At 35.6% G+C, this 25,049-nt stretch overlaps 1 protein-coding gene across 13 annotated transcripts in view; it reads left to right on the forward strand.

The window, feature by feature from the left end:
* CACNA2D1 (calcium voltage-gated channel auxiliary subunit alpha2delta 1) overlaps positions 1-25,049 on the forward strand; it is a 521,990-nt gene that overhangs the window by 97,729 nt on the left and 399,212 nt on the right. For all 13 annotated transcript variants that reach the window (XM_061413776.1, XM_061413777.1, XM_061413781.1 and 10 more), the window contains exon 2: positions 15,949-16,030. In XM_061413776.1, the coding sequence (XP_061269760.1) occupies positions 15,949-16,030 (82 nt within the window). The remainder of the gene's footprint in view (positions 1-15,948; positions 16,031-25,049) is intronic.

Below are 25,049 nucleotides of genomic sequence, written 5' to 3' on the forward strand. Positions count from 1 at the left end.
AAAAAATTAGAAGCCTGCAACAGCTCTTTCGGAATGTTGATTTTTAATTCATGCTGCTGGCTGCTTTGTGATTCCTTCCTGTTTGATGAAGATGATGAGTTCCATGGACGTGCCATCTTACCTTAGACCTCTGGAGCCAAAGTTACCTCTTTGGGTGAGGGCTTATGAAATGCTTCCTCCCTGTTTCTAAAATGACCGAAGGAGATCAGTTTCTCATCTTCCCTTCTGATTGTAGAATGAGTATTTCAAATGTGGAAGATAGAAAGTAAGAGTGAGTATTCATTACTCAGTTGTGTCTTATTCTTTGCAACCCCAAAGTGTAGCTCCCCAGGCTCCTTTGTCCATGGAATTCTCCAGGCAAGAATACTGGAATAGTTATGCAGTCCCTTCTCCGGGGGATCATCCCGACCCAGGGATTGAACCCAGGTCTCCACATTGCAGGCAGATTCTTGACCGATTGAGCCACCAGGAAAGCCCTGGAAGATACAAACATTAGCACAAATGAGACTTTGAAGAGATTAACCATTGTATTTTAAAGTGTTTATATGTATAGAAATAACTTAAATTCAAGTAACCATCTTGTTCACTGTGTGATAAAGGAAAATATGCCCAAGACTTTGATTTTTTAAATTTTTTAATAATTGTGAATTATCTGATAATAAAGATTGATTTTAACTAGAAAAAATTTTTTAGTTTGTATTTAAATTGGACTTCTAAGTAACTATTCATACATAAATCATGCTTTACAGTGTTTTTTTTTTTTTTCTTTTCTTGTGTTTCATTCATTTAAAAATGTATTTTGGCTTCACTGCACAGCTTATAGGATCTCAGTTCCTTGCTACAGGGGATCACACTGTGGCCACAGCAGTGGCAGTGCCAAATCCTAACCACTGCATCACCAGGGAATTCCATACACTGTTTTTAAAACTTACTAAATGCATGACAAAGAAGCTTCAATTGGATTTCATTATATAAAGTGCAAACTTTTTCCTCTTTGATATTTTTTTCTATTTAATTGCCTAGATTTTGACCCATCTTTCCATATATACTGCATCAAAGGTCATAATCTTACAATGTCGTTGATTAAACAATAGCAATTATGACATAATTTGGAAAATTATGTACATCATGAGTACCTCATGAGAAACGCTGGGCTGGAAGAAGCAAAACCTGGAATCAAGATTGCTGGGAGAAATATCAATAACCTCAGATATGCAGATGACACCACCCTTATGGCAGAAAGTGCAGAGGAACTAAAAAGCCTCTTGATGAAAGTGAAAGAGGAGAGTGAAAAAGTTGGCTTAAAGCTCAACATTCAGCAAATGAAGATCATGGCATCTGGTCCCATCACTTCATGGGAAATAGATGGGGAAACAGTGGAAACAGTGTCAGACTTTCTTTTTTGGGGCTCCAAAATCACTGCAGATGGTGACTGCAGCCATGAAATTAAAAGACGCTTACTCCTTGGAAGGAAAGTTATGACCAACCTAGATAGCATATTGAAAAGCAGAGACGTTACTTTGCCAACAAAGGTCCGTCTAGTCAAGGCTATGGTTTTTCCAGTGGTCATATATGGGTGTGAGAGTTGGACTGTGAAGAAAGCTGAGTGCCGAAGAATTGATGCTTTTGAACTGTGGTGTTGGAGAAGACTCTTGAGAGTCCCTTGGACTGCAAGGAGATCCAACCAGTCCATTCTGAAGGAGATCAGCCCTGGGATTTCTTTGGAAGGAATGATGCTAAAGCTGAAACTCCAGTATTTGGCCATCTCATGCGAAGAGTTGACTCATTGGAAAAGACTCTGATGCTAGGAGGGATTGGGGGCAGGAAGAGAAGGGGACGACAGAGGATGAGATGGCTGGATGGCATCACTGACTCGATGAACGTGAGTCTGAGTGAACTCCGGGAGTTGGTGATGGACAGGGAGGCCTGGTGTGCTGTGATTCATGGGGTTGCAAAGAGTCAGACATGACTGAGTGACTGAACTGAACTGAACTTGGAAAATTAATTATTTGAATAATACATGTTCAAAATTGTGACCAAGGGACTGAAAATGATTTCTTTTCCTGTATTCTTTGACATGTATATAAAATTTTCCCAATGGTTGACAGTCTTTGCAAGGAGTTATTTGATAGTGCCAAAAGTTGTAATTCTTTGACTGTTCTATAAGCATAAATTCATTGTTAAATGCAGTTTGCATAATTTCACTACGTTAATGGAAGAAAACCTATTTGTTTAAAAAAAGTAGTTCTGCTTTGTGTTTCTATTGAGCTCAGACCAGGAAGGGCAACTGGTCGTAGTCCCTACCCAAGAAGCAATTTTCTACTTGGAAAATCTGGTGCTCTTAGACCATCAGAGAGGAGTGCCAGGGCAGTGAACATGCTGCTCAGGCAAAGAGGGTCAAAGAGAACCACATGGCTGTGAGGACAAAAAGGTTGAAAGCAATTAAATTGTAGTGTATTTCTGAGCTGGGAAGATGTGTACTATTTCACATTTGAAAAACAATTTTATTTTTCTAGAATCCTGTGCTTAAATATTCAGGAATAAAAATCTTACCAGTGGGCTACTTTTAAAATGTTCCTTCTGATGGTCTTCAGAAAGAAAGTTATTGTTTTTCTAATTTGTGCATTGATAAATAAATTTGCATGAAAATCTTTTTGATTGATAAGTTAACTTTGTCCTGGAATAGCTATCAGACAAATTACACTATGAGCTGTCTTTAAATGCAGCATCATACAAGTTGGTCTGGGCCCAGACTTTTGTATTCTTATATTTGTTTGCGATCTGAACTTGCAGTATGAACACAATGAAGGCCAGCTGCGAGAGTCTCATTGTTGAAGGATGTAATGTTACTTCTAGAATATTTTATATTTAAAAACACATCAGGGCTGACTCTACATCTGACCTGCTACTCCATGTCAGATCTTTGTGCGTGTTGTGTATAATACGAGAGTCTGGCTATGTACCTAATGCTGAGGAGCCATGATATTATGTTAATGAAAGCAGCAAAATTCATGGTTTTGTAAATATAAGAACTAATGCTTGTTTATTTGATAATATGGATAAAACTTAATTTGAGGAAAAATTGTTACATAAATAGTCATGCATATCTTTTTAGGAAGATGCCTGGGTTTTCTCAGTTATAGGTTTTAAATTGTTATTTTTTAAATATAACTAATTCTTTTCTTACTGTGTAAAAATAAAACTGAGGTAATTGTTATTTCCTCTATTTATATCAATGAAATACACTTAGAACCTAGGCCTATGAAAGTCTATAAAAGTGAAAAACAGAAGACTTTTGTAAGTTAGGATGAGAAGAGGATTAGAGTCTACTGCCTGGTGAGATAAGAGATGAGAACAAGCCATGTTTTAAATAACATCGATCAGCATTTATTAAGATGGTAGACTCTTGGCTTCTAAGGGTAAATTGCTCAGCTCTGTCGCTTACTAATTCTGTGACCATGGACAGGTAATATAACCTCTCTATGCTTCAGTTTCCTTATCTGTAAAGTGTGATTTGTAATAGTAACTGCCTCATAGAATTTTGGTGAGAATTAAAGAGTTTGTTCACATAATGTGTTTAGAACAGCTGTTGGCACATAGGTGTGTGATAGATGCTATCTATTGTCTACTGAGCATTTACTGTCTGTTCAGAAATGTGTTAGACATTCTCTGAATACAGAACTAGAAGCTGTGTCCCATCCACTCAGGGAAATCAAGCATTGTTGAGGAAAAATAATACTAACATAAGACAATATATCAGTGTGTATGCTGTTTTGTAGGACAGGCTATGTCTATTTTTAGGAACTTAGGAGGGCTTGAGGGCTTGCCCAGAAGAAGAAACTGAAGTATCGACTTGAAAAATGATGTTCAGGCACTGAAGAGACTTAAGAGAGGTCATTTGAGGCTAGTGGAAAATGTGATTAAATAACATGACAAAACTGACATGTTTGTGAAACTCTTAAACTGGCCTCACTTCAAATACCGATCTATGAAGGGAAGTAGATGGGCTCTTTAAGTCAGAATCCGAACATAATAAATATTTAAGGATTTTGCAGTATTGGAAATATTGTGGATGTGCAGTAAATAATTCAGAGAAGAAAGGAAATGAGGATAATTTGATTATGACATTAAATAATCTTTACATGCTTGAATTAGGCTAAAATAAAATTTGTGAACTATCTACAATCCCTAAGAAAAAATATAGATAAACAATGAAAGAGAAGATCCTCAAGAAAGTGAACGGAGGTTTTATAATGTGCAATTAGAAATTCAGCTCATTTGGTTCATAGAAACACCAGCAGATTGTGTGGCCATTTGGGACACCTCCCTTGGCACCAGGCTGGAGGGACAATGCCTCAGGTTGTAACTAAGGGTGATGTGGAAGCATAAAAAACAAAGCTCTTCAGGCCTCCAGGGAGCAAATGCCTTGTATGAGAACCCTCTTCCCTCTAGCTAATCTAGGGAACTACACTAACATCAACCCTGAAGTGTATTGCTTATTTGTTGTTTTGGAAGCTGGCAGCACATTGCTGCAGCTGAGGCAAAAATAATAGCTAAATAAAGAAACAATGAAAAAGCTGGGATAAAACAAAAATCAATCCAAGATGGTGGGAAAGGTAGATCTCATGAAGAAACTTTGGTCTTTGAGAATTATGAGTATATATATTTGTATTATATATGTAGAGGATATATATTACATATAGTAATATGTATAGTATATATATTTGTATATATTTGTATTATGAGTATATATATTTGTATTATGAGTATATATATTTGTAAAGCAGATTAAACAGACAGACACAACAGCGAAAAGCAAACAAAATGAAGGCAGAGGAACACAACAGCATAAGAATCCATTTTTAGTTTTAAAACCTTTTTGCTTCTATTCTCATGTACTTTAGTTTTCCACTGTGATTAGCACGATCACATCCTTCTCTGCATTTCTTTCAGGATTGACTCTAGACAAAAATGAAATAGTAAGACATTTCACAAGTCTAAACAGCTTTCTAAAAACAGAGCAGCAGTGTTATTGAAAATGGTTTAAATAGAGGATAATTTCAGGAACTAAGGTTCCTGTCATGACATGCATCTCACAAGCAATTTTATGTTTAATGTAGATACCAAGTGTTCCTTTCACACACACATACACACACAGTATTTCATAATACAGTTATCCATGTTATAAGAAATGCATATTTAATAAAACAGTATGTGTAGGCTATTTAAATCTTTGGCTTACTTATGTTATTTTTTATCCAACTATGAGAACACTGTGGGTGTTTTATTATATAACAACTGGGAAAAGTTTGGCATTGGTGGGATATTTATAGCAAGTGGAACAGTTTTGAAATATATGGTCTTATTACTTCAAATTTATGAAAAAGCTGTATATCAACACAATTGAAACGGTCAGTTTATTAGACCTTGTGATATTTTTATGTTTTCCCAGGCCCACAGGGCAGAATTGTTTCTAATTTCCTTGGGTTAAAAATAAAATTATTTCTTAAAAATACTAGTGTAGGCTGAGAATTGCCTTAGGACAAGGACTCCAGAGGGCATGGGCTTCTCACTCTCCTGCCTCCTCTTCCTCTCAGTCTCATACTGTACCAGCCCTCTTCTGTTTGCATTTATTTTCTGTGTATCTACAATAACTTAAAGAGATTTTTAAAGATTAATTTTTATTGGAATATAGTTAATTTATAATTTTGTTTTAGTTTTTGCTGTACAGCAAAGTGAATCAGCTATACATATACATGTATCCACTTCTTTAACGATTCTTTTCCCATATAGATCATACAGAGTATTGAGCAGAGTTCCTGTGCTATTCAGTAGGTTCTTTTGTAGAAACCAAACTTCTGGTTACCAAGGGGGAAGTGGGGGTTGGGAGAGGGGATAAAGTGGGACACACCAGTATCTTCCTTTTTTGCTCTCGTCTCTATAATTACTAGTGGGATAATTCAGGATGGATGTAGGAAAAAGATGTCTGTTTCAATACTCTATTACTAATAGCAGGAAGTTCACACATTCTTTTTTAACTGAGGACTTACTATGTGAGGGTAGGAAGGAAGACAGTCAGCCTCTGTAGGACCTGTTACAACATTTCTTAGCTTTCAGTTTGGCTCTATTATTCCAACCAGTAAAAAGGCAAATTCTCTCTGTAGCATTTAAAACAATTAAATAGATAACTATACAAACTTGACATTTTGTACTCAACTACTACACTTTACAATAGATGGAGCAGGGTGTAATTTGTGCTGTTCTGAATTTGATGTTCCTCAAATGCATGCAAAATGAAATGAATTTCCATCTCTCTCTCTTTTTTTTTTTTTTTAAATAAAGTTTTCTGAACTATGCAATACTCTTTTGAAAGCCATCTGACAGGCAAATGTCATCTCAAAAGGAACAATATTAATTGCATGACTAGTTTTTTTTCTCAAGTTTAGTGAAAACTCGATTATATTATTTGCCTTCAGAATTTGTGCTGTTTGTGTACAATAAAGTGAGGTAGAGGATATAAAAGATTATCTCAACTATTCAATAAAATATTTGCCTCAATTTTTAGCAATCTTTCCAAATTACACTGGATCTGCAGACATCATAAAACAATTGGAAGCATATACTGATATTTGAATTTGTAATAAGTTATTGTAGAGTTAGAGAAGGATTACAAGACTTAATTTTTTTCTGATGAAATTTAATATCCAGTTGAAAGATTTAGAATTATAAGTTATATGCATGCTAGAGATTTAAAAAAAATTATTTAAACTGTTAAGTCATATTTTACAATTCTTCTACTTGTTGAAAAGTGGGTGCTTTTTATAGAAACATGGATTCAGTAGTTTATGTTTTTCTCATGTGAATTTTGGAGAGAAGAAGGAATTTAGTAAATAAATCACTTACTCTATGCATTAAGTAAAGATAATTGTACATTTTAAAAAACATTATGATTACATTTCATTTCAATACACTTTTCTATTTATTCAATAAATATATGTGTGCCTGCTATATGTAAGGCAGTATAATTTTGATTGAGTGACAAATGAGAATAAAAGTATATCTAATCATGAGAGTCTACAGAAAAACAAGCACAAAGCATATTTTTAGTTTGGGAGTTTGTGAAAGGTGATATTAAAGTATTTGTGAAATTTATTCACAATGATGGTAGAGGCTTAATTTCAGGGAGAAGTTATAGAGCAAGAGCAGAATGTGAAAAAGGACAGTCTACGCACATGGAAATATGGGAGGTTGGTCTAAGTAAATGGTCTTAGAAAAGCAGAAGCTAGAAGGCTGAATAGTTAAATTTCAAATTTCTCTGAACTTTGTTTTCTCATCAATGAAACGTGAGCAGTGTTTTTCTGATGATGGAGAGAGAATGTTAAATACTTAGGCAAGAATTTTGGCAGAAAATAAGATCTCAGTGCATTTAGCTATCAAGTGTGTGTTGGAAAAACACTGAGATGCAAAGGATTGATTGAAGAAGGGATATGATGATGAAATTGATGGCAGGGACGTGGATGACTGAGAATATGGTTGGTCAACAAGTAGAAGGAGCATGGGAAGATTAGTGCTATTGGGAGGAAGGATTTTGAGTTCAGTTTTATAGATTTTTGGAAAAAAATGGTGGAAAATCAAAAGGGTGTAATCTGGCAAATAGTTAAGACAGAACTGGAGCTCAGATTACGTATGTAAAGGTGGTAATTGAAGTCATGAGATTTTGACTTTTTATGGTTGTAGAAACTTGAAAAACACAGGATTTCAAAAAACATTGGAAAATTGGGAGACAGGGGTAGCAGAGTGATAGAAAGTAGTTGTGTTACATTCTGTGGTTGACTACATACCCAGTCTCTGGAACTTCTCACCATTTTCCTCTATAAATATCATGCATTCTCACTCTCCTGCTTAGATCATGCTCTAGTCCTATCCTTGTTACCTTGAAGCCTCTGTTACCACTTAACACTTGAAGCCATGGTTACATTTCTAATAAGCAGCGTAAGTGTGTTATTGACATCACAATTTGAAAAATCCCATGCATTTTCTCACGGAAACACTATACCTATTAGTCAAGTTCTGTTGTATCTATATAACCAGATCTACATTGATTCAACTTTTTTTGAACTGCTCAGGTATTCTAATATATATTTATTTCTAAGAGAAAGATGTTCAAGCAAATTGTTAAGCTTTCTGAGAGCAATCTGTTTTATTTCAGTACTTTTAAGAATTTTTTCTTTTAGAAATTATATGTTGTTTCAGGTGACTTAAAGTGAGATATGTGTTCAGGCCACTTTCTTCATTTAGTCTTCTAACATATTATTTTGTGAGATTATTAGTCTAAAAATGTCCCAAATGATGAGAAATTTGAAATTTGGTAATGTGGTATTAGTATTTTTGGTTCCATAAGAAAAGTATTTAAGAAAATAAGCATTATATATGAATATAATACTATAACATTTTAATGACTATTTTTGGTGGTCTTTGTTATTTAGAAATAATAGAGATCTTAAAATTTTCAGGTCCTTCAATTTATTTTTCCTAGTCCTTTATTTCCCCATCTGCTGGTATCTGCTGCATAGTCATCTGAATGCCTTTTTTTCCCATCTTGCCCTCTTTAGCTTAGTACTGGTAGAAAAATTCACAGTTAAGCTGATTAGTACTGTTAAAAACTGATGACCTCCAGTATAGGACTGGTCCTTACTCTCCAGCTATTGTTCTTTTTAAACCTTCAGCTCTTAAACTGCCCTACCTTAAAACCTCCTGCCTTTCTCTGAACAGAGGACTGTGTCTCTGTTTCTGTTATTAAAAAGAAAAAAATAGAACTTGTTTCCAGTTCTGTTTGTTTTTTCTAGTTATTACAGTTATTTCCATTTACTTAAAACCTTTTACATTTTTCCTTCAGTCTCCATGGAAGAAGTAACCCTAAGTTTCTCCTATGTTCTGCTTATCTCTTTACTCATCCGCCATCTCATCATATTTGGAATATAGGGGGTGAGCAAGAAAAAGCTGAATGAATTTGGAGTCTTTTGAAACCTTGCCCTGTCAGTAAGTTACATGTTCTCTCCTGAAATCTCTCTCTAATGTCTCCTTTTCTCCTTGCCGTCTACTTTTGCATGAAACCATGTCTTTGTCTCTTGTGGCAATCTAGTGTTTAAGACTCTGTGTCCCCGTGCGGGGGACATTGGTTTGATCCTTGGTCAGTGAACTGAGATCTCACATGCAGTGTGGCATGGCTGAAAACAAACGAAAAGAAGCACTGAACTGCTTGTTCTCCATTTATTCCTAGGTTCCACACTGTTTTCTCACTCTCCTCACATATAAGATTGATAAATTTCTCTCTTCTTATTTGGTAACTCTCTTTGGAAAGTCTCCCCTTCCCTAACTTTTTTGATACCATTGTTCTTGGATTCCCTTCTCTCTTGCCACTACTTAGATTGCTGCGTCTCCTCTTTTAGTGTTGTTTACAGAGTTCTAGGTCCCGTGTGTTTTCTTCCCCCCTCTAAACCTCTCCTATGGGAATCATATTAGTTTACCTTTGTCCTTTGTAACTACCAGATCTTTCAATTCTATGGAAACTTCTGAGAGCTTAAAATCTATGTATATTCAGATCCTACTGAGTTTCTATACATCAATCTCAAAAATATCTCTACTTCAACCAATAGCAATAAACTCATCAATATTCCTTTAACTTGTTCTTCCTCTTATACTATCATCGTGTAGCTGAGAAATTCCATGAGTCATCTGCATTCACTATTTAAATCAAGTAAGACTTGAAATCCTGTTGGCCATCCTTCAGAATTTTGTTGAGCTGGTTTCTTCAACTTTCTCTCTCTCTCTATTTTTGGACACTCCTATGGCATGGCGTGGCTTAGCATGTAGGATCTTCGTTCCCTGACCAGGGATGGAGCCTGTGCCCCCTGCAGTGGAAGTGCAGTGTCCCTAACTACTGGACCAGGAAAGTCCCTACTTGGTCTTCGTTTTGTTCCCCTCTCTACTCTCACTAATACTGAGCTGTTTTGAATACTACTCATTTCTTATGTCTTGTCTTGACTTCCCTCCTCACTTTTTGTTTTCTCTTTAAGCTACCATCCACTCGGCTGTCACAGGAATTATTTAATAATGTCATTATATACTTAATTGATCTTGTTACTTGCTAACTTCACATTTTCCATCATCTCTCCTTTATTTTGAGGATACAGTTTAAATGCTTTAGAATGTAATTTAAGACCCTGGGTCTGGCAGCTATTTGCTTGAATTTCTTCCTGACCATTCCTGCCTCCTTTCTATAATTTGTTGAGCCAACCTTGGACTCTGGCTATACAGGCTACTTGTGGTTGCTGACTAGGCCATGGTTTACATTCCCTCTGCCTTTGTTGTTACTGCCTTCCCTTCTCGATTTTGTCAAATTCCACTTGTATTTCATATCTTAATTTAAGTAGCTAGTGCAGAAAGCCTCCTCTGTCCACCCCTCCCACACAACTGTCTGGTAAACTTTAAGGGACTCTCATATTGTACTGATGGGATTGAGTATATGCTACCCCAAAATGTGGTTACATGGCCTATTGAGTATTTTAAGCTGAAGGTGTTTGGGAAGTGGTGTGTTTGGGAAGGACCTCCTGACCTTACTCTCTGGTGAACATTGTCTTCCCTGTACTTGGAAGAAAAGGGCATCCTTATCTCTTAAGACATGGGGCAGAAATAGAAATGTGTTGTTTTCCCCAGTTTACTATACTTAGCTGATATTCTTTGTCCCAGCATATCTTTTTTTAAAATTAATTTTTTGGCCACACTGCTATGTAGAATCTTAGTTTCCCGCATGGCATATCAATGAACCCGGGCTCTAGGCAGTGAAAGTGCAGAATCCTAACTATTAGACTGCCAGGGAAATCTCTATCATATCTTTCTGCTTTTCATCAAATCTAGCATAAAGATATTATGCTTAACCATTTTTTGATTAGGCTTAACTATTTTTTGAGGGGATCTTCATTTCCTTATCAAGGCTCTCGTGTCATATAAAATTTAAATTAGATAAATTTGTGTGCATTTCACTTATTAATCTGTCTTTTGTTACAAGGTTCTCAGCCAAGAATTTAGAAAGGTAGAAGAAAAAAATACTTTTTCCTCCCCTACATCACCTTCTTCTTTTTCTCTTCTGCCTCTTTCATATCAGACTCAGTTTAAAGCTCAACCAGATAGTAAGACATGTATCTTTCATTTCTACCCCTCCAGGTTTTAGTATCTTTTCCAACAATGTTGCGTTATATGGGTGGATAGAGAAGAAACAACACATTCTTCCTCATGGAGTGCTACGTTAGTTTCTTATCATCTTAAAAGGCTGTGTCTTCTGTAGAGACATTTAATAGTGCTTAGTGATTATACAAGGCTTCCCTGATAGCTCAGTTGGTAAAGAATCTGCCTGCAATGCAGGAGACCCCAGTTTGATTTCTGGGTCGGGAAGATCCACTGGAGAAGGGGTAATCTACCCACTCTAGTATTCTTGGGCTTCCCTTTTGGCTTAGCTGGTAAAGAGTCCGCCTGAAATGCGGGAGACCTGGTGATTATACATATGTGCTTGACAGTTTACCCTAGAAAGACTGATGGAGAATTTGCCCATGTGAATATTTTCCCTTGTGATCAATGAAGTCTTTGCTTATATCCTAGCCATTATTATTTTCTAATTCCAGGTTTGAAAAGCAAAGTGCCTATACATTTTAGAAAAGCCAGGTAACACCTTTTGTCTATAAAAAATAATCTTTGTTCCTATAAAATGTTGTTGACAGCTTGTCAGTGGGACAGAGAAGACTGGACAGGCCCTGAATTACTTTTCAGCCAAAACAGGTTCACCCCAGTGAACACTGGCAGTGACAGCAGACTCGGGTGTCAGGATAGAAAGCGCGTTTTGGATCAGTTTAGCATAAATCAGAATTCTAGAGTTAAGTTTTTTACATATATAGTCTTTGTCTCTCAGTTTCCCAGCCGAAGACTTGTATAACACTTCTTACTATTTTTTTTTTTTTTTCTTTTTTTGCTGGGAACACTATTTGTCAAGGTTGGGAATTATATTTGAGAAGAGGTGATTCATTTTCTCTGGGTTTTAGGACTTGTTCAGTAATTGCTTGGAGAAATGAAATAGTTTCTCTGAATTTAGAGGATGATATCTATGTCTTTTTCTCCTACCCATCCCCTACTGTAATTGTTTGTTCTTGATATAAAAGTGTATTACATTTATACTTAACTTAATAGAGTAGTAAGAATTATTAGCAGTTATAATATTTTTCAAATATATACACCAGCTTGTAAGTAGTACAAAGTATAATATTATTCTAATAATGTGGTGTACATCATTTATTTTAATGGAACTATAAATTTTTCTTAATTTTACACTCTTTTTCCATTTATTTATGTCTTGTTTCTTGATAATCATGTTTAAAATCATACTCATATAGCATAATTCAATAAATATTCTTTCTTATTTTCATTTGTGTGAAAAGTACCCCTTGTTTTTTGTGTTTCATTTACCACCTATTTTGTTTCACATGTAAATCAAGCCTCTGTGTTTTCCTCTAAGGTATTCCATCCTTTTTCATGATTGATTTTCAATTTTCTTTGTTCCTCTTTAGTTACTCAGCTCATTATTCTTTTATATGTTCTCCTGTATATACCTAATTTAAATCCCTTTCCCATGTAGAAGTTAGACTTCTACATTTAAGTTTTAATACTGTTCCATTCAAAATTAGCAGAAAAAAGTTGATGACATTGTAGTTCTGTCGAATTTTTTGTCTAAGGAGAAGACATACATGCTAAGTTAAATTCTTGTGATTCCTACTTGTGAAATACAAAGTTTATTTTCAAAACAGGACTTTTCTACTCCATTCTAGGAGGAGTGGAAACTAGGCCAGTGAAACCGGTGAACAGGGCTGGGCTTTGAAATAATGAGAACCAGTTCCCTTGGTAGAGGCGGTGTAGCCACCTGCCATTTTAGATTCAGATTGTTGGTCAGTCAGAGTAAGACAGTGGTTCAGTGTTACTCTTCATCGCTCTATTTCCTAAGCGAAAATGTGCATAAGTGCCTTTTAGATACTAATCATGAATAATGTGATTTTCCTCAGGGTAAATTTTTCTGAAATGTTTGGGAGCCACTCACAAACTTCTGGAGAATAGGGAGAGGGACCAGGATTATTGTTCTTCTACAGAGTCAATCCACTGATGAGCTAATTCTCTAGCATTTTAAAGAATCCGTACATTTAGAGTTTCCTGGTGGAATCAGCAGAGATGATATCTACTCTTAGACATTTTCAAAGCCCATGCCCCTTGTCCTTCCATTGAGAAGGCTAGTAGTCAGGAGGGGGCAGGCTCAGTTCGGTGTGAATGCTGACTGGACAGAGTCAGTGCTATTGTGGGCAGACCAGCTTCAGTCCTTGAATTAGTTTACTGAAAGAAGAGTTACCTTAAAAAATTTTTTTTAATTGAAATAAAGTTGATTTACAGTGTTGTGGTAATTTCTGGTGTATAGCAAAGTGACTCAGTTATACGTGTGTGTGTGTGTGTATAAAAATATATGAAAACTGAAAGTTGCCCAGTCGTGTCCAACTCTTTACGACCCCATGGACTACACAGTCCATGGAATCCTCCAGGCCAGAATACAAGAATATTAGAGTGGGTAGCTATTCCCACCTCCAGGGGATCTTCCTAAACCAGGGATTGAACCCTGGTCTCCCACATTGCAGGCAGATTCTTTACCAGCTAAGCCACCAGGGAAGCATATATACACACACACACACATATACACACACACATACATACATATATATATATTCTTTTTTATATTCTTTCATTTTATCACTGGATGTTGAATATAGTTCCTTGTGCTTTACAGTAGACCCTTGTTGCTTATCTGTTCTGTATATACTAGTTTACATCTGCCGATCCCAAACGTCCAATACTTCCCTCTCCCACCCCACTTTCTCCTTCGCAACCACAAGTCTATTCTCTATGTCTGTGAGTCTGTTTCTATTTCATAAATAAATTCGTTTGAAAGTTTATGTTCACTCTAAGATGAACATATCTAAGAGTTACATTTTAAATGTATGAATTATTTGCTATTTCAGTATAATGAAACTAGATCACACTGTCAAAAGGAAAAGGAAAGAAAACACTGTCAGTCAAAAAAAAAAAATTGAGGGAATACATTTAGTGCCAATGAAATCCAAAGAATAGAAGAGATAAGCGACATATAGCTACACATGCCATATATATAGAGAGAGAAAAATTAAAATACTGATAAATCATTATTTCCTATTGTTTTTATTAGTGTTTTATTTCTATTTGAATGGACAGAAAAGAATACACACTTTTTGCAACATGAGGATGAATAAGTAAAATATATGAAGGGATTGCAAATTAATTTATTAGAGTGGGAAAAATTGTGTGGCATTTGGTAATCTCTAGTAGCGGGAAAAATACGACCATCAGTTTAGAATTTTTCTAAGATCTCTAGACATCCATACCTCCTATTTTAAGATCTCTGTTACATTAATCTAAAGTATGTACAATTGTCCCTCAAACAACATGGGTTTAAACTTTGTGGGTCTACTTATAGTAGATTGATTTTCAGTAAATGCACAGTACTACATGATCTGTCATTCGCTGAATCTGTGATGTCAGCCAATGGATATGGAGGGATGACTGTAAGTCATTTGTGGATTTTCAACTGCTTGGGGGCTTGGTACTTTTAACCCCCAACATTGTTCAAGGCTCAACTGTACATGGAAAGGATTTGAACTGGATCCTTCAGCCATAATTTTAATGCTCAAAACCATCTCTTTAGAACTTAAGCCTTGATCCAGTAATTCCAAATCTGAGTCTAGCTAAGGACTAAGCTTTTAAGCTTTATGTACTAAGATATTTGTTGCAGTGAAACTTTTAGTGGTTAAAGCTGATGGCATTCTAGCTATATATTTATTTATTTTTTCTAAAAAGGAGTATGGTCAAGTGTATTAAGTGATTTAGAGATAATGGAATATTAGGTGGCCATTAAAATGCAGTATTTATAAAATACTTGGCATGGAAGAGTATCAAGTGACTGATGTCAAAGACATGAATTTTACATAATATGTGCTCAACTATACAAAATGCTTTTAAAAGACTAGGAGGGGAGTGCCTCAAAATGTTAAGAGTGGCTATCCTTGGGCATTGGAATTATAAGAAATTTTAAAATATTTATTATTTTCTTGAATTTTTCAAATACTCATTTATCACACCTTTAGTATTATATTAAGAAGACTTGGGCTTCCTTGGTAGCTCAGCTGGTAAAGGATCCACATGTAATTCAGGAGATCCCAGTTCAATTCCTAGCAGGAAGATCTCATGGAGAAGGAATAGGCTATCCACACCAGTATTCTTGAACTTCCCTGGTGACTCAGATGGTAAAGAATCCACCTGCAATGTGGGATACCTGGGTTTGATCCCTGGCTTGGGAAGATCCCCTGGAGAAGGGAACAGCTAACCACTCCAGTATTCTTTCCTGGAGAATTTCATGGCCAGAGGAGCCTGGCAGGCTATATAGTCCATGAGGTTGCAAGAGTCAGGCATGACTGACTGTTACTTCACTTTAAGAAGACTTGTAAGCCAAAAGATTAAGTTTAGTTTAGAATATTCTATTTATTAACTTATTTTAATGGAATTTTCATAAAAATTAAGCATATATTTGTAATTTCTCTCTGTTTGAATTGTTGATATTTTAGCATCCTAAGAGGTTGGCCCTTAAAGGTTCATTGGTCTTGTAACTTAAAAGTGGGCTGGGGAGGTGTAGGCATAGTAGGAGCTATGAGGGAGGAGAAATATTTAAAGATAATTTAAGAACTATCTGTGGATAATGTGTACATATCAAATGTCAGTCTATGACCTTACTTTGCCAGAGATTTGATAGAACATTCTTTCCTCTGATTTCTGCAGTATCAAGTCATGGGTGGATAAGATGCAAGAAGACCTTGTCACCCTGGCAAAAACAGCAAGTGGAGTCAATCAGCTTGTCGATGTGAGTAAAGTTCCTCCAAACTTACACATCATTTCTTTAATTTGAGTGCAATTTTTCTAAGAAATCTTATTTCTATGTTTTAAATAGTACGTAATTTTTCATGGGAATATGATAGTGAAATTGAGAGAAACTCTTGGTATTGCTATTTATTACCATCCTTAATAGTTAGTGAGGTGTTTATATACAACCCTCACTTACATGAGTTCACGTGATATATATTCATTCCTACAATTCAAATCAGGATATCCTGTTTCCTCCATCCTTCAGAGCATATTGGAATCTCACATGTAGTGGTTACTTTAAGGCTTGTGATGGATTCTTTTGAATATCCTCAGTGGGAACATATCTTCATTCTTTGAGGGTAGATTTTATTTTCAAAAGTGGTTTCCGGTGTTTACTACAGCTATGCCTGAAGACATGAGTGAATCACTGAGATGGGTAATACAGACTTTTGTACAAGAGAAAGAGACACTTTTATAAAAGATAGTTTTTCTTATGATTATGAAATGGCTATGAATGTCACTCTAAAATGATTTTTAAAAATGATAGCAACATATAAATACTTGTGTGGCATCTTAAATAGATCATGTTCCTTGGGTAAGAGCATATGCATATAGAGCTTCTGTAAGATTTATTAAAAAGTAAATGTCATTTCTTTGGAGTCTCACTGCTTCCATTTTAATGTAAGTAATCTAACAATTTGAAAATATCTCATCTGTGTTCCTAGTGATGCAGTGAGGTCTTTTGTTTCCAAAAAAGTGATGGGATCAATGAGGTGAAATGGTGTAAAAGTGGTTTCATGTATGGATATATGAGTGTTTTTTTTTAATATGTGAATATTCCTTTCTGGTGGAAACTAGAACGAATGGTTGGTTACCTTGTGAGTTACTAGGAATTCACAAGGAAAACATGCTAAGCATATACTTCAATATATTATTCCAGAATTTCTTTGTAAAACAATTGTAGTTTTCAAACTGAATATCTTGAGTAAACTTAAATATCTGTGAGATGACATAGGAATATGCTTTGAAATGATGTGTTCTTTGTTAATAACAATTATCACACTTAATTCTAATGAATACTTAACGAACACATGCTATATCCCAGGCACTGTGCAGGCTACCAAGGGTTTATGGGGAGACAGTTCCTCTCCTCAGAGAACTGACAACCTAGTAATCAAAAATCTCCATTTTTGAAGGTGCAAAGATGCCTGAAAGCTATTGTAAGCTGATGTTTGGGAACTGCAGTGATTTTCTGTGGGAGAATAAATTGAAATATGAAAGTGTGGAGGGTAATAAGTAAGCCTCTATGAAAGTCATGGTGTTAGTGGAATAAGAAAAAATAAATGAGAATTGACAGATTCTGGTTAAAGATTTCATGACAAAATGAAATTAAAAATAAGCTGCTCTTGGGAGCTCTCCTTCACTCCTGCAGTGTTTCTCCAGCCTCAAAAACCAGCTTCTTGACTGACCTCTTTTTTACTTCTGGTGTTAATATGTGGACCCTCTCTTACCAAATCTGCAGTTTTCAATGAATCCATAAGGGAAACAATAAGTGTCGTCTCATTTCCATTATGCTTTATGAGGTGTGGGTTACTAAGAAGAGTGTGAATACTGATGAATGAGGAAATGGCCTTGTCTGAATTAGGATAACGAAAGAGAATTGACAGGATGGAAGAAAATTCTTACAATGTTGCTTTTATAAGACATGTACCTTATTATAGTCACAGGGAAAATACAGATAAAAGAATCATATGTATGTAACAGGGAGGGAAAGAGCAAACTTTACTATTGAAATTTAAGTATTAGGGGACAAGAAGGTAAATGAATGAGTCTATATGCCTCTTCCCTTTCATCCAGAGAGAAGGTACGTGATGGGGACAAAAGAGGTGCATTTTTTTTTTGGCCACAGGAACTCAAAGCACAGACTAGCTGAAGGACACCAGAGTTGAGAATGAAATTTGTGCTGAGACTGGGGGTGTTAGGTGCATGCTGAGGACAAAAGTTGAATAAATAGAAGAATTTAGCAGGTTTATGGGTTGAAATTCAATATTTTAAAATGATGGATCTTCCAAAATTATCAAATTTAGTTTTTACTGACTTCACAGGACACATCTTGCTTTTTACCTGCAGACTCAACCTCAGTGAGTGAACATATCTAAACAGGATATTTTTGCAATTTTATAAAGATTACTTTATGGCATCATGAAATATTAGCTCAGAGAAGATTGATAAATAGTATTGAATAAATGCAGAACTTTAACTTTTAAAAGTTAGAGATTTTGCCAGGTGCCTGCCTGCATGTACGTGCATGCTAAGTAGCTTCAGTCATGTTTAACTCTTTGTGAGCCCATGGGCTGTACCCTGCCAGGCTTCTCTGTCCATTGGATTCTCCAGGCCAGAGTAATGGAGTGGGTTGCCATGCCCATGTCCAGGGGGTCTTTCCAACCCAGGGATTGAACCCATGTTTCTTGAGTCTCGTGCATTGGCAGGATTCTTTACCACTAGTGCCTCCTGGGAAGCCCTGATACTACCTAACTTCAGTTAAAGATCACAGTGAATAGGCCTACATAAAACTGCTCTCCCTGATGCTTTCAACTTCTAAGATATCTTTTATTGGATTTTTCCATTTCTAATAATATATTGGAAGAATACGTATGTCCTTCAATTGCATATGATTATCCACAAAAGTAGATTAAATAATTGAGGAAAAAAATAAGAGAGATAAATGTATTACACTTTTTCTTAATATAATATTAGAACCTTTTAAATACAACTAAAAGGCTACATTTTTTTTCTTTCTAAATTAGTTCAAGTACTGTCCTGAGCTCTTTTCACCCATTATTTTATTAATCTTTAGGACAACCTTGTGAAATGAATATCATCATCTTTGATATGAAGAAAGAAATTGTTTGCAAGGTTAAAGTTTTTTTCTAGGTTATACAGCTACTAAATGGAATGTAATTCCAACAGTGAAGAGAGTCTTGTTATGCTTTAGAATATATGTTAATATTTTATGTTTTTATATTGCCACATGTATTTTGAGAAAGTGAGCAGATCCCCAGTTAGGTACAAGGTTAATATGTCTTCTTATTCCACTGCTCTTTTTATAAAAAATATAAAGGAGAAGTCAAAGCTTTGCCACCAAATATCCAAATATCCAAATAAAAAAGAAAAATGTAGAAGGAAGTTCTAAGACCAAAACTTACATGTATAATTTTTAAAACTTCCATTATTGTGGTGTGCATGGAAGTGGCTTTGTATGTATATCCATTGAAAGAATTGCTAAGAATGGTACAGAAAGCTTTTCTTGTCTTCATGGTCATTCAGCTGAAAGAAATACAGTTAATTATGTTTTTATATAATGTTATAACATATTCTTTTAAATATCATTTTAAGACTGTTATACCTTGTGGTTCTTTCAGTTAATATAGCTTTGTGATCTATCCAAGATGTTTAACCTCATGGAATTGTTGAGATAGTGGAGTGGGTTGCCACTTCCTTCTCCAATAGTTGACATAATCCATATAAAATATTCATTGACCTGTAATCAGAACTCAACAAATATCATTCATTTGTTTTATTAAATAAGGATATAATATTGTATTAGTTGGAGATACAGATGGAACTAATGTAGCAAAGAGATAAGTTAACCATATGTTTTCCTCTCATATAACAGTCTGGAGGTGAGCAGTGTAGGGTCAACAGAGTGGCTCTGCCATCCTCAGTATATGGCTTCCTTCCTGGGTCTAAGGTGATCCTTCTAGTTGCCCTTATTTCCCAGACTTCATGCAAAGGAGAGAGACTAGGAAAGCAGGTACACAGTCATATTTGCTTCCATTCAAGTGGTCAGAACTTACTGTCAGGGCCATATCTTTCTGAAAAGAAGTCGGAACACTGAAATCTTTAGCTGAGTGGTCATATATCTCCTCTATAACAATGGAAGATGAGAACGAACAGTGGAGGATAACTAGTAGTCTTTCACTGATAATGTATCATTATTTGAAGAACTATATCTAAAAATGTATTAAACACCTGCTAATACAAAATGGAATATGTATGTATATTTAAACATAATTAAGAATAAAATTGTAGATGAAGGAAAAATAAAGACTCCCAGATTATGAAACAGATGGTATTTTTTTTTCTATAAGATCATTTTATGTAAAATATAATACAGTCTCAAATTTTATCCTGCATACAACATTACATGGGAACTTTATGCATTTACAAAATTATTTGACAGGGAGGCCTGGCGTGCTGTGATTCATGGGGTCACAAAGAGTCAGACACAACTGAGTGACTGAACTGAACTGATACATTTATGAAGAAAGATTTAGCATACTATTCTGTCCTCATTTTTAAAAAATTTATTTTAATTGGAGGCTAATTACTTTACAATATTGTGGTGGTTTTTGTCATACATTCACATGTATCAGCCGTGGGTGTACATGTGTTCCCCATCCTGAACCTCCCTCTCACCTCCCTCCCCATCCCAGTGCACCAGCCCTGAGCACCCTGGACTGGTGATCTGTTTCACATATGATAATATATATGTTTCAATGCTATTCTCTCAAATCATCCCATCCTCCCCTTCTCCCACAGAGTCCAAAAGTCTGTTCTTCACGTCTGTGTCTCTTTCGCCGTCTCGCATATAGGGTCATCGTTACCATCTTTCTAAATTCCATATATATGCATTAATATACTGTATTGGTGTTTTTCTTTCTGACTTCGTTCTGTATAATAGGCTCCAGTCTCATCCACCTCATTAGAACTGATTCAAATGCATTCTTTTTAATAGCTGAGTAATATTCCATTGTGTATACGTACCACTGCTTTCTTATCCATTCATCTGCCGATGGACATCTAGGTTGCTTCCAAGTCCTGGCTATTGTAAACAGTACTGCAGTGAACATTGGGGTACACATGTCTCCTTCAATTCTGGTTTCCTTGGTGTGCATGCCCAGCAGTGGGATTGCTGGGTTGTATGGCAGTTTTATTTCCAGTTTCTTAAGGAATTTCCACACTGTTCTCCATAGTGGCTGTACTAGTTTGCATTCCTACCAACAGTGTAAGAGGATTCCCTTTTCAGGTGGAGTCTTTAGGGTTTTCTATGTAGGACTTCCCTGGTGGCTCAGATGGTAAAGCATCTATCTACAATGCAGGAGACCTGGGTTCAATCCCTGGCTCGGGAAGATTCCCTGGAGAAGGAAATGGCAACCCACTCCAGTACTCTTGCCTAGAAAACCCCATGACGGAGGAGCCTGGTGTTTCTATGTAGAGGATCATGTCATCTGCAAACAGTGAGAGTTTTACTTCTTCTTTTCCAATCTGGATTCCTTTGATTTCTTTTTCTTTTCTTATTGCTGTGGGTTAAACTTCCAAAACTAGGTTGAATAGTAGTGGTGAGAGTGGGCACCCTTGTCTTGTTCCTGACTTTAGGGGAAATGCTTTCAATTTTTCACCAGTGAGGATAATGTTTGCTGTGGGTTTGTCATATATGGCTTTTATTATATTGAGGTATGTTCCTTCTATGCCTGCTTTTTGGAGGGTTTTTATCATAAATGGATGTTGAATTTTGTCAAAGGCTTTCTCTGCATCTATTGAGATAATCAAATGGTTTTTGTCTTTCAATTTGTTGATGTGGTGTATCACATTGATTGATTTGTGAATATTGAAGAATCTTTGCATCCCTGAGAGAAAGCCCACTTGGTCATGATGTATGATCTTTTTAACATGTTGTTGGATTCTGTTAGCTAGAATTTTGTTAAGGATTTTTGCATCTATGTTCATCAGTGATATTGGCCTGTTTTCTTTTTTTTTGTGGCACCTTTTCTGGTTTAGTATTAGGGTGATGGTGGCCTCATAGAATGAGTTTGGAAGTTTACCTTCCTCTGCAATTTTTGGAAGAGTTTGAGTAGGATAGGTGTTAGTTGTTCTCTAAATTTTTGGTGGAATTCAGCTGTGAAGCCGTCTGGTCCTGCACTTTTGTTTGTTGGAAGATTTCTGATTGCACTTTTCTAAGAATTTGTCCATTTCTTCCAAGTTGTCCATTTTATTGGCATATAGTTGCTGATAGTAGTCTCTTATGATCCTTTGTATTTCTGTGTTGTCTGTTGTGATTTCTCCACTTTCATTTCTAATTTTATTGATTTGATTCTTCTCCCATTTTTTCTTGATGAGTCTGGCTAATGGTTTGTCTATGTTATTTATCTTCTCAAAGAACCAGCTTTTGGCTTTGTTGATTTTTACTATGGTCTCTTTTGTTTCTTTTGCATTTATTTCTGCCCTAATTTTTATGATTTCTTTCCTTCTTCTAACCTGGGGTGCTTCATTTCTACTTTTCTAGTTGCTTTAGGTGTAGAGTTTGTGATTTATTTGACTTTTCTCCTGTTTCTTGAGGTAGGCTTGTATTGCTATGAACTTTCCCCTTAGTACTGCTTTTACCGAATCCCATAGGTTTTGGGTTGTTGTATTTTCATTTTCATTCATTTCTATTCATATTTTGATTTCTTTTTAGATTTCTTCTGTGATTTGTTGGTTATTCAGAAGTATGTTGTTTAGCCTCCATATGTTTGTATTTTTAAATTTTTTTTCCTGTAGTTGACATCTAATCTTACCACATTGTGATCAGAAAAGATGCTTGAGATGATTTCAGTTTTTTTGAATTTACCAAAACTAGATTTATAGTCCAGGATGTGATCTATCCTGGATAAGGTTCCATGGGCACTTGAGAAAAAGGTGAAATTTATTGTTTTAGGGTGAAATGTCCTATGGATTAGGTGTAACTGGTCTATTGTATCATTTACAGTTTGTGTTTCCTTGCTAATTTTCTGTTTGGTTGATCTATCCATAGGTGTGAGTAGGGTATTACAGTCTCCATTATTATTGTGTTACTGTTAATGTCCCCTTTCATACTTGTTAGCATTTGCCTTACATATTGTGGTGCTCCTATGTTGGGTGTGTATATATTTATAATTGTTATATCTTCTTCTTGGATTGAGCTTTGATCATTATATAGTGTTCTTCTTTTTCTCTTTTCATGGCCTTTATTTCCAAGTCTATTTTATCTGAACTATGGAATGAGGTTCATGACATTGTACAGGAGACAGGGATCAAGACCATCCCCATGGAAAGAAATGCAAAAAAGCAAAATGGCTGTCTGGGGAGGCATTACAAATAGCTGTGAAAAGAAGAGAAGTGAAAAGCAAAGGAGAAAAGGAAAGATATAAACATCTGAATGCAGAGTTCCAAAGAATAGCAAGAAGAGATAAGAAAGCCTTCTTCAGCGATCAATGCAAAGAAATAGAGGAAAACAACAGAATGGGAAAGACTAGAGATCTCTTCAAGAAAATCAGAGATACCAAAGGAACATTTGATGCAAAGATGGGCTTGTAACAAAACAGGTAGTTTGACCATTAAAAGATTACTGTTAATTAAGGAAAACCGGATATCTCAAGTTAAGGAATTTAGTGCTTTTCTGTGTATGAGAAGACACAAGAGTCTGGGCTTACTGAAATCATTCCTTTCATATGTATCTCATCTATCTAGGGTCAGCATTCTTTGATTTTATTATATCTATCCTTAGTTCCTTGCTTATTGTAAGCAGTGGTGGCAGCTCAATGGCATTGTTCTTCCTGGGCTCAGAAACTCACATTTGGAGGGCTGGAATCCCTGATGGCTGTGATATCCTTGTTTACTGATTTGACAGGAAATACTCCATTTCACAGTGCTATAGCCATTTTAACAATATTAATTCTTCCATGTACACAGGGTATCTTTCCATTTGTTTATGTGTTTTCTAATTTCTTTCAGTAAAGACATTTTATAACTTTTAAACTCATATACAGACACACAAACACAAACTTTTTACTATCATGCTGGCAAATGAAGCTGATAATCATATATTAATAAATAGATGACATTTAAAAAATTAAAGTCTTAATATTCTTTGCATATTCTTTGTCTTAATATTTTTGGAAACAAAGTTTATAAAACATTCTCTAGCAACCATTTTTTCATTTAATACTTTAATAGCATTTAACATTGTGTAATATATAATTTAATACTATAGTTAATTATAGTATATATTAAAAATTAAGATATTAAATTTAATATTTTTAAAATTAAAATATTAAATATAATATAATTTAGTAATACTTAATATGTAATAAATTTAATAATGAATTTCATTTGAGAAAACATTTAATGATAAAATTGTAGCTAAATTTCAACCAATATCTAAATGATCAGATATTCTAAATGAATTGGCTCTATAACAATAAATTTTGGTTTATTTAAAAGATTTCTAATAATAAATTGATTAGAAACCATTGTTGATTTTATAAAATGCCATTCTGAATCCACAAAAAATTATATTAAAAGGAAAGATAAGTCTGCTGTCTGTCAGAAATGCTCTGTTGCTGCACTTGATGCCCCTACCCTGGGAAAGCAAACCCCAGTAGTAACGTCAACTACAGCCATCCAGGAGCTTTGTTGTCTCCTTTGTGCACTATTCTCTTCACACCTCTTCTTTTGCCTTTAGGAGTCCAAGGCTTTCTTATTCCCTCCTCTTTATTACAAAAGGAAGGGATTGATAGTTATCACTTACACTTGCTTATTTAAGTCTTTGTTTACTCACTTTAATCCCTGAATAGAACATATTTGGTATTAGAAAGCAGGTGTGAAGGCTGCATTTTGGAAGAGGTAGAGTTTCTCCTCATACCGAGAATGTCTGTCTTTTCTGGCAGGGACTGGGTAGGGATGGGGGATTTGCAGAATCTGGAACAAGATGAGGCACACGATGCACTGAGGGTGGGGAATTTAGGGAGGCTCACTCATCCTGAGAGTCTAACGCTTGTACGATTTTCAGAGTGAGTGAGCAGCTCCTGAAATTTATTGCCTCACCCTAGTCCTAGCTCTGGGGCCCAGGAACAGTAAAGGCTGACGTGCTCTGCGTCTTCTGCTCCTCATGGCTCAAAGGAGAGGTGTTTAAGCCTTTGAACATCACAGGAATTCCA

Source organism: Bos javanicus, chromosome 4 (assembly GCF_032452875.1).
Source record: "Bos javanicus breed banteng chromosome 4, ARS-OSU_banteng_1.0, whole genome shotgun sequence".
NCBI classification, from domain to species: domain Eukaryota; kingdom Metazoa; phylum Chordata; class Mammalia; order Artiodactyla; family Bovidae; genus Bos; species Bos javanicus.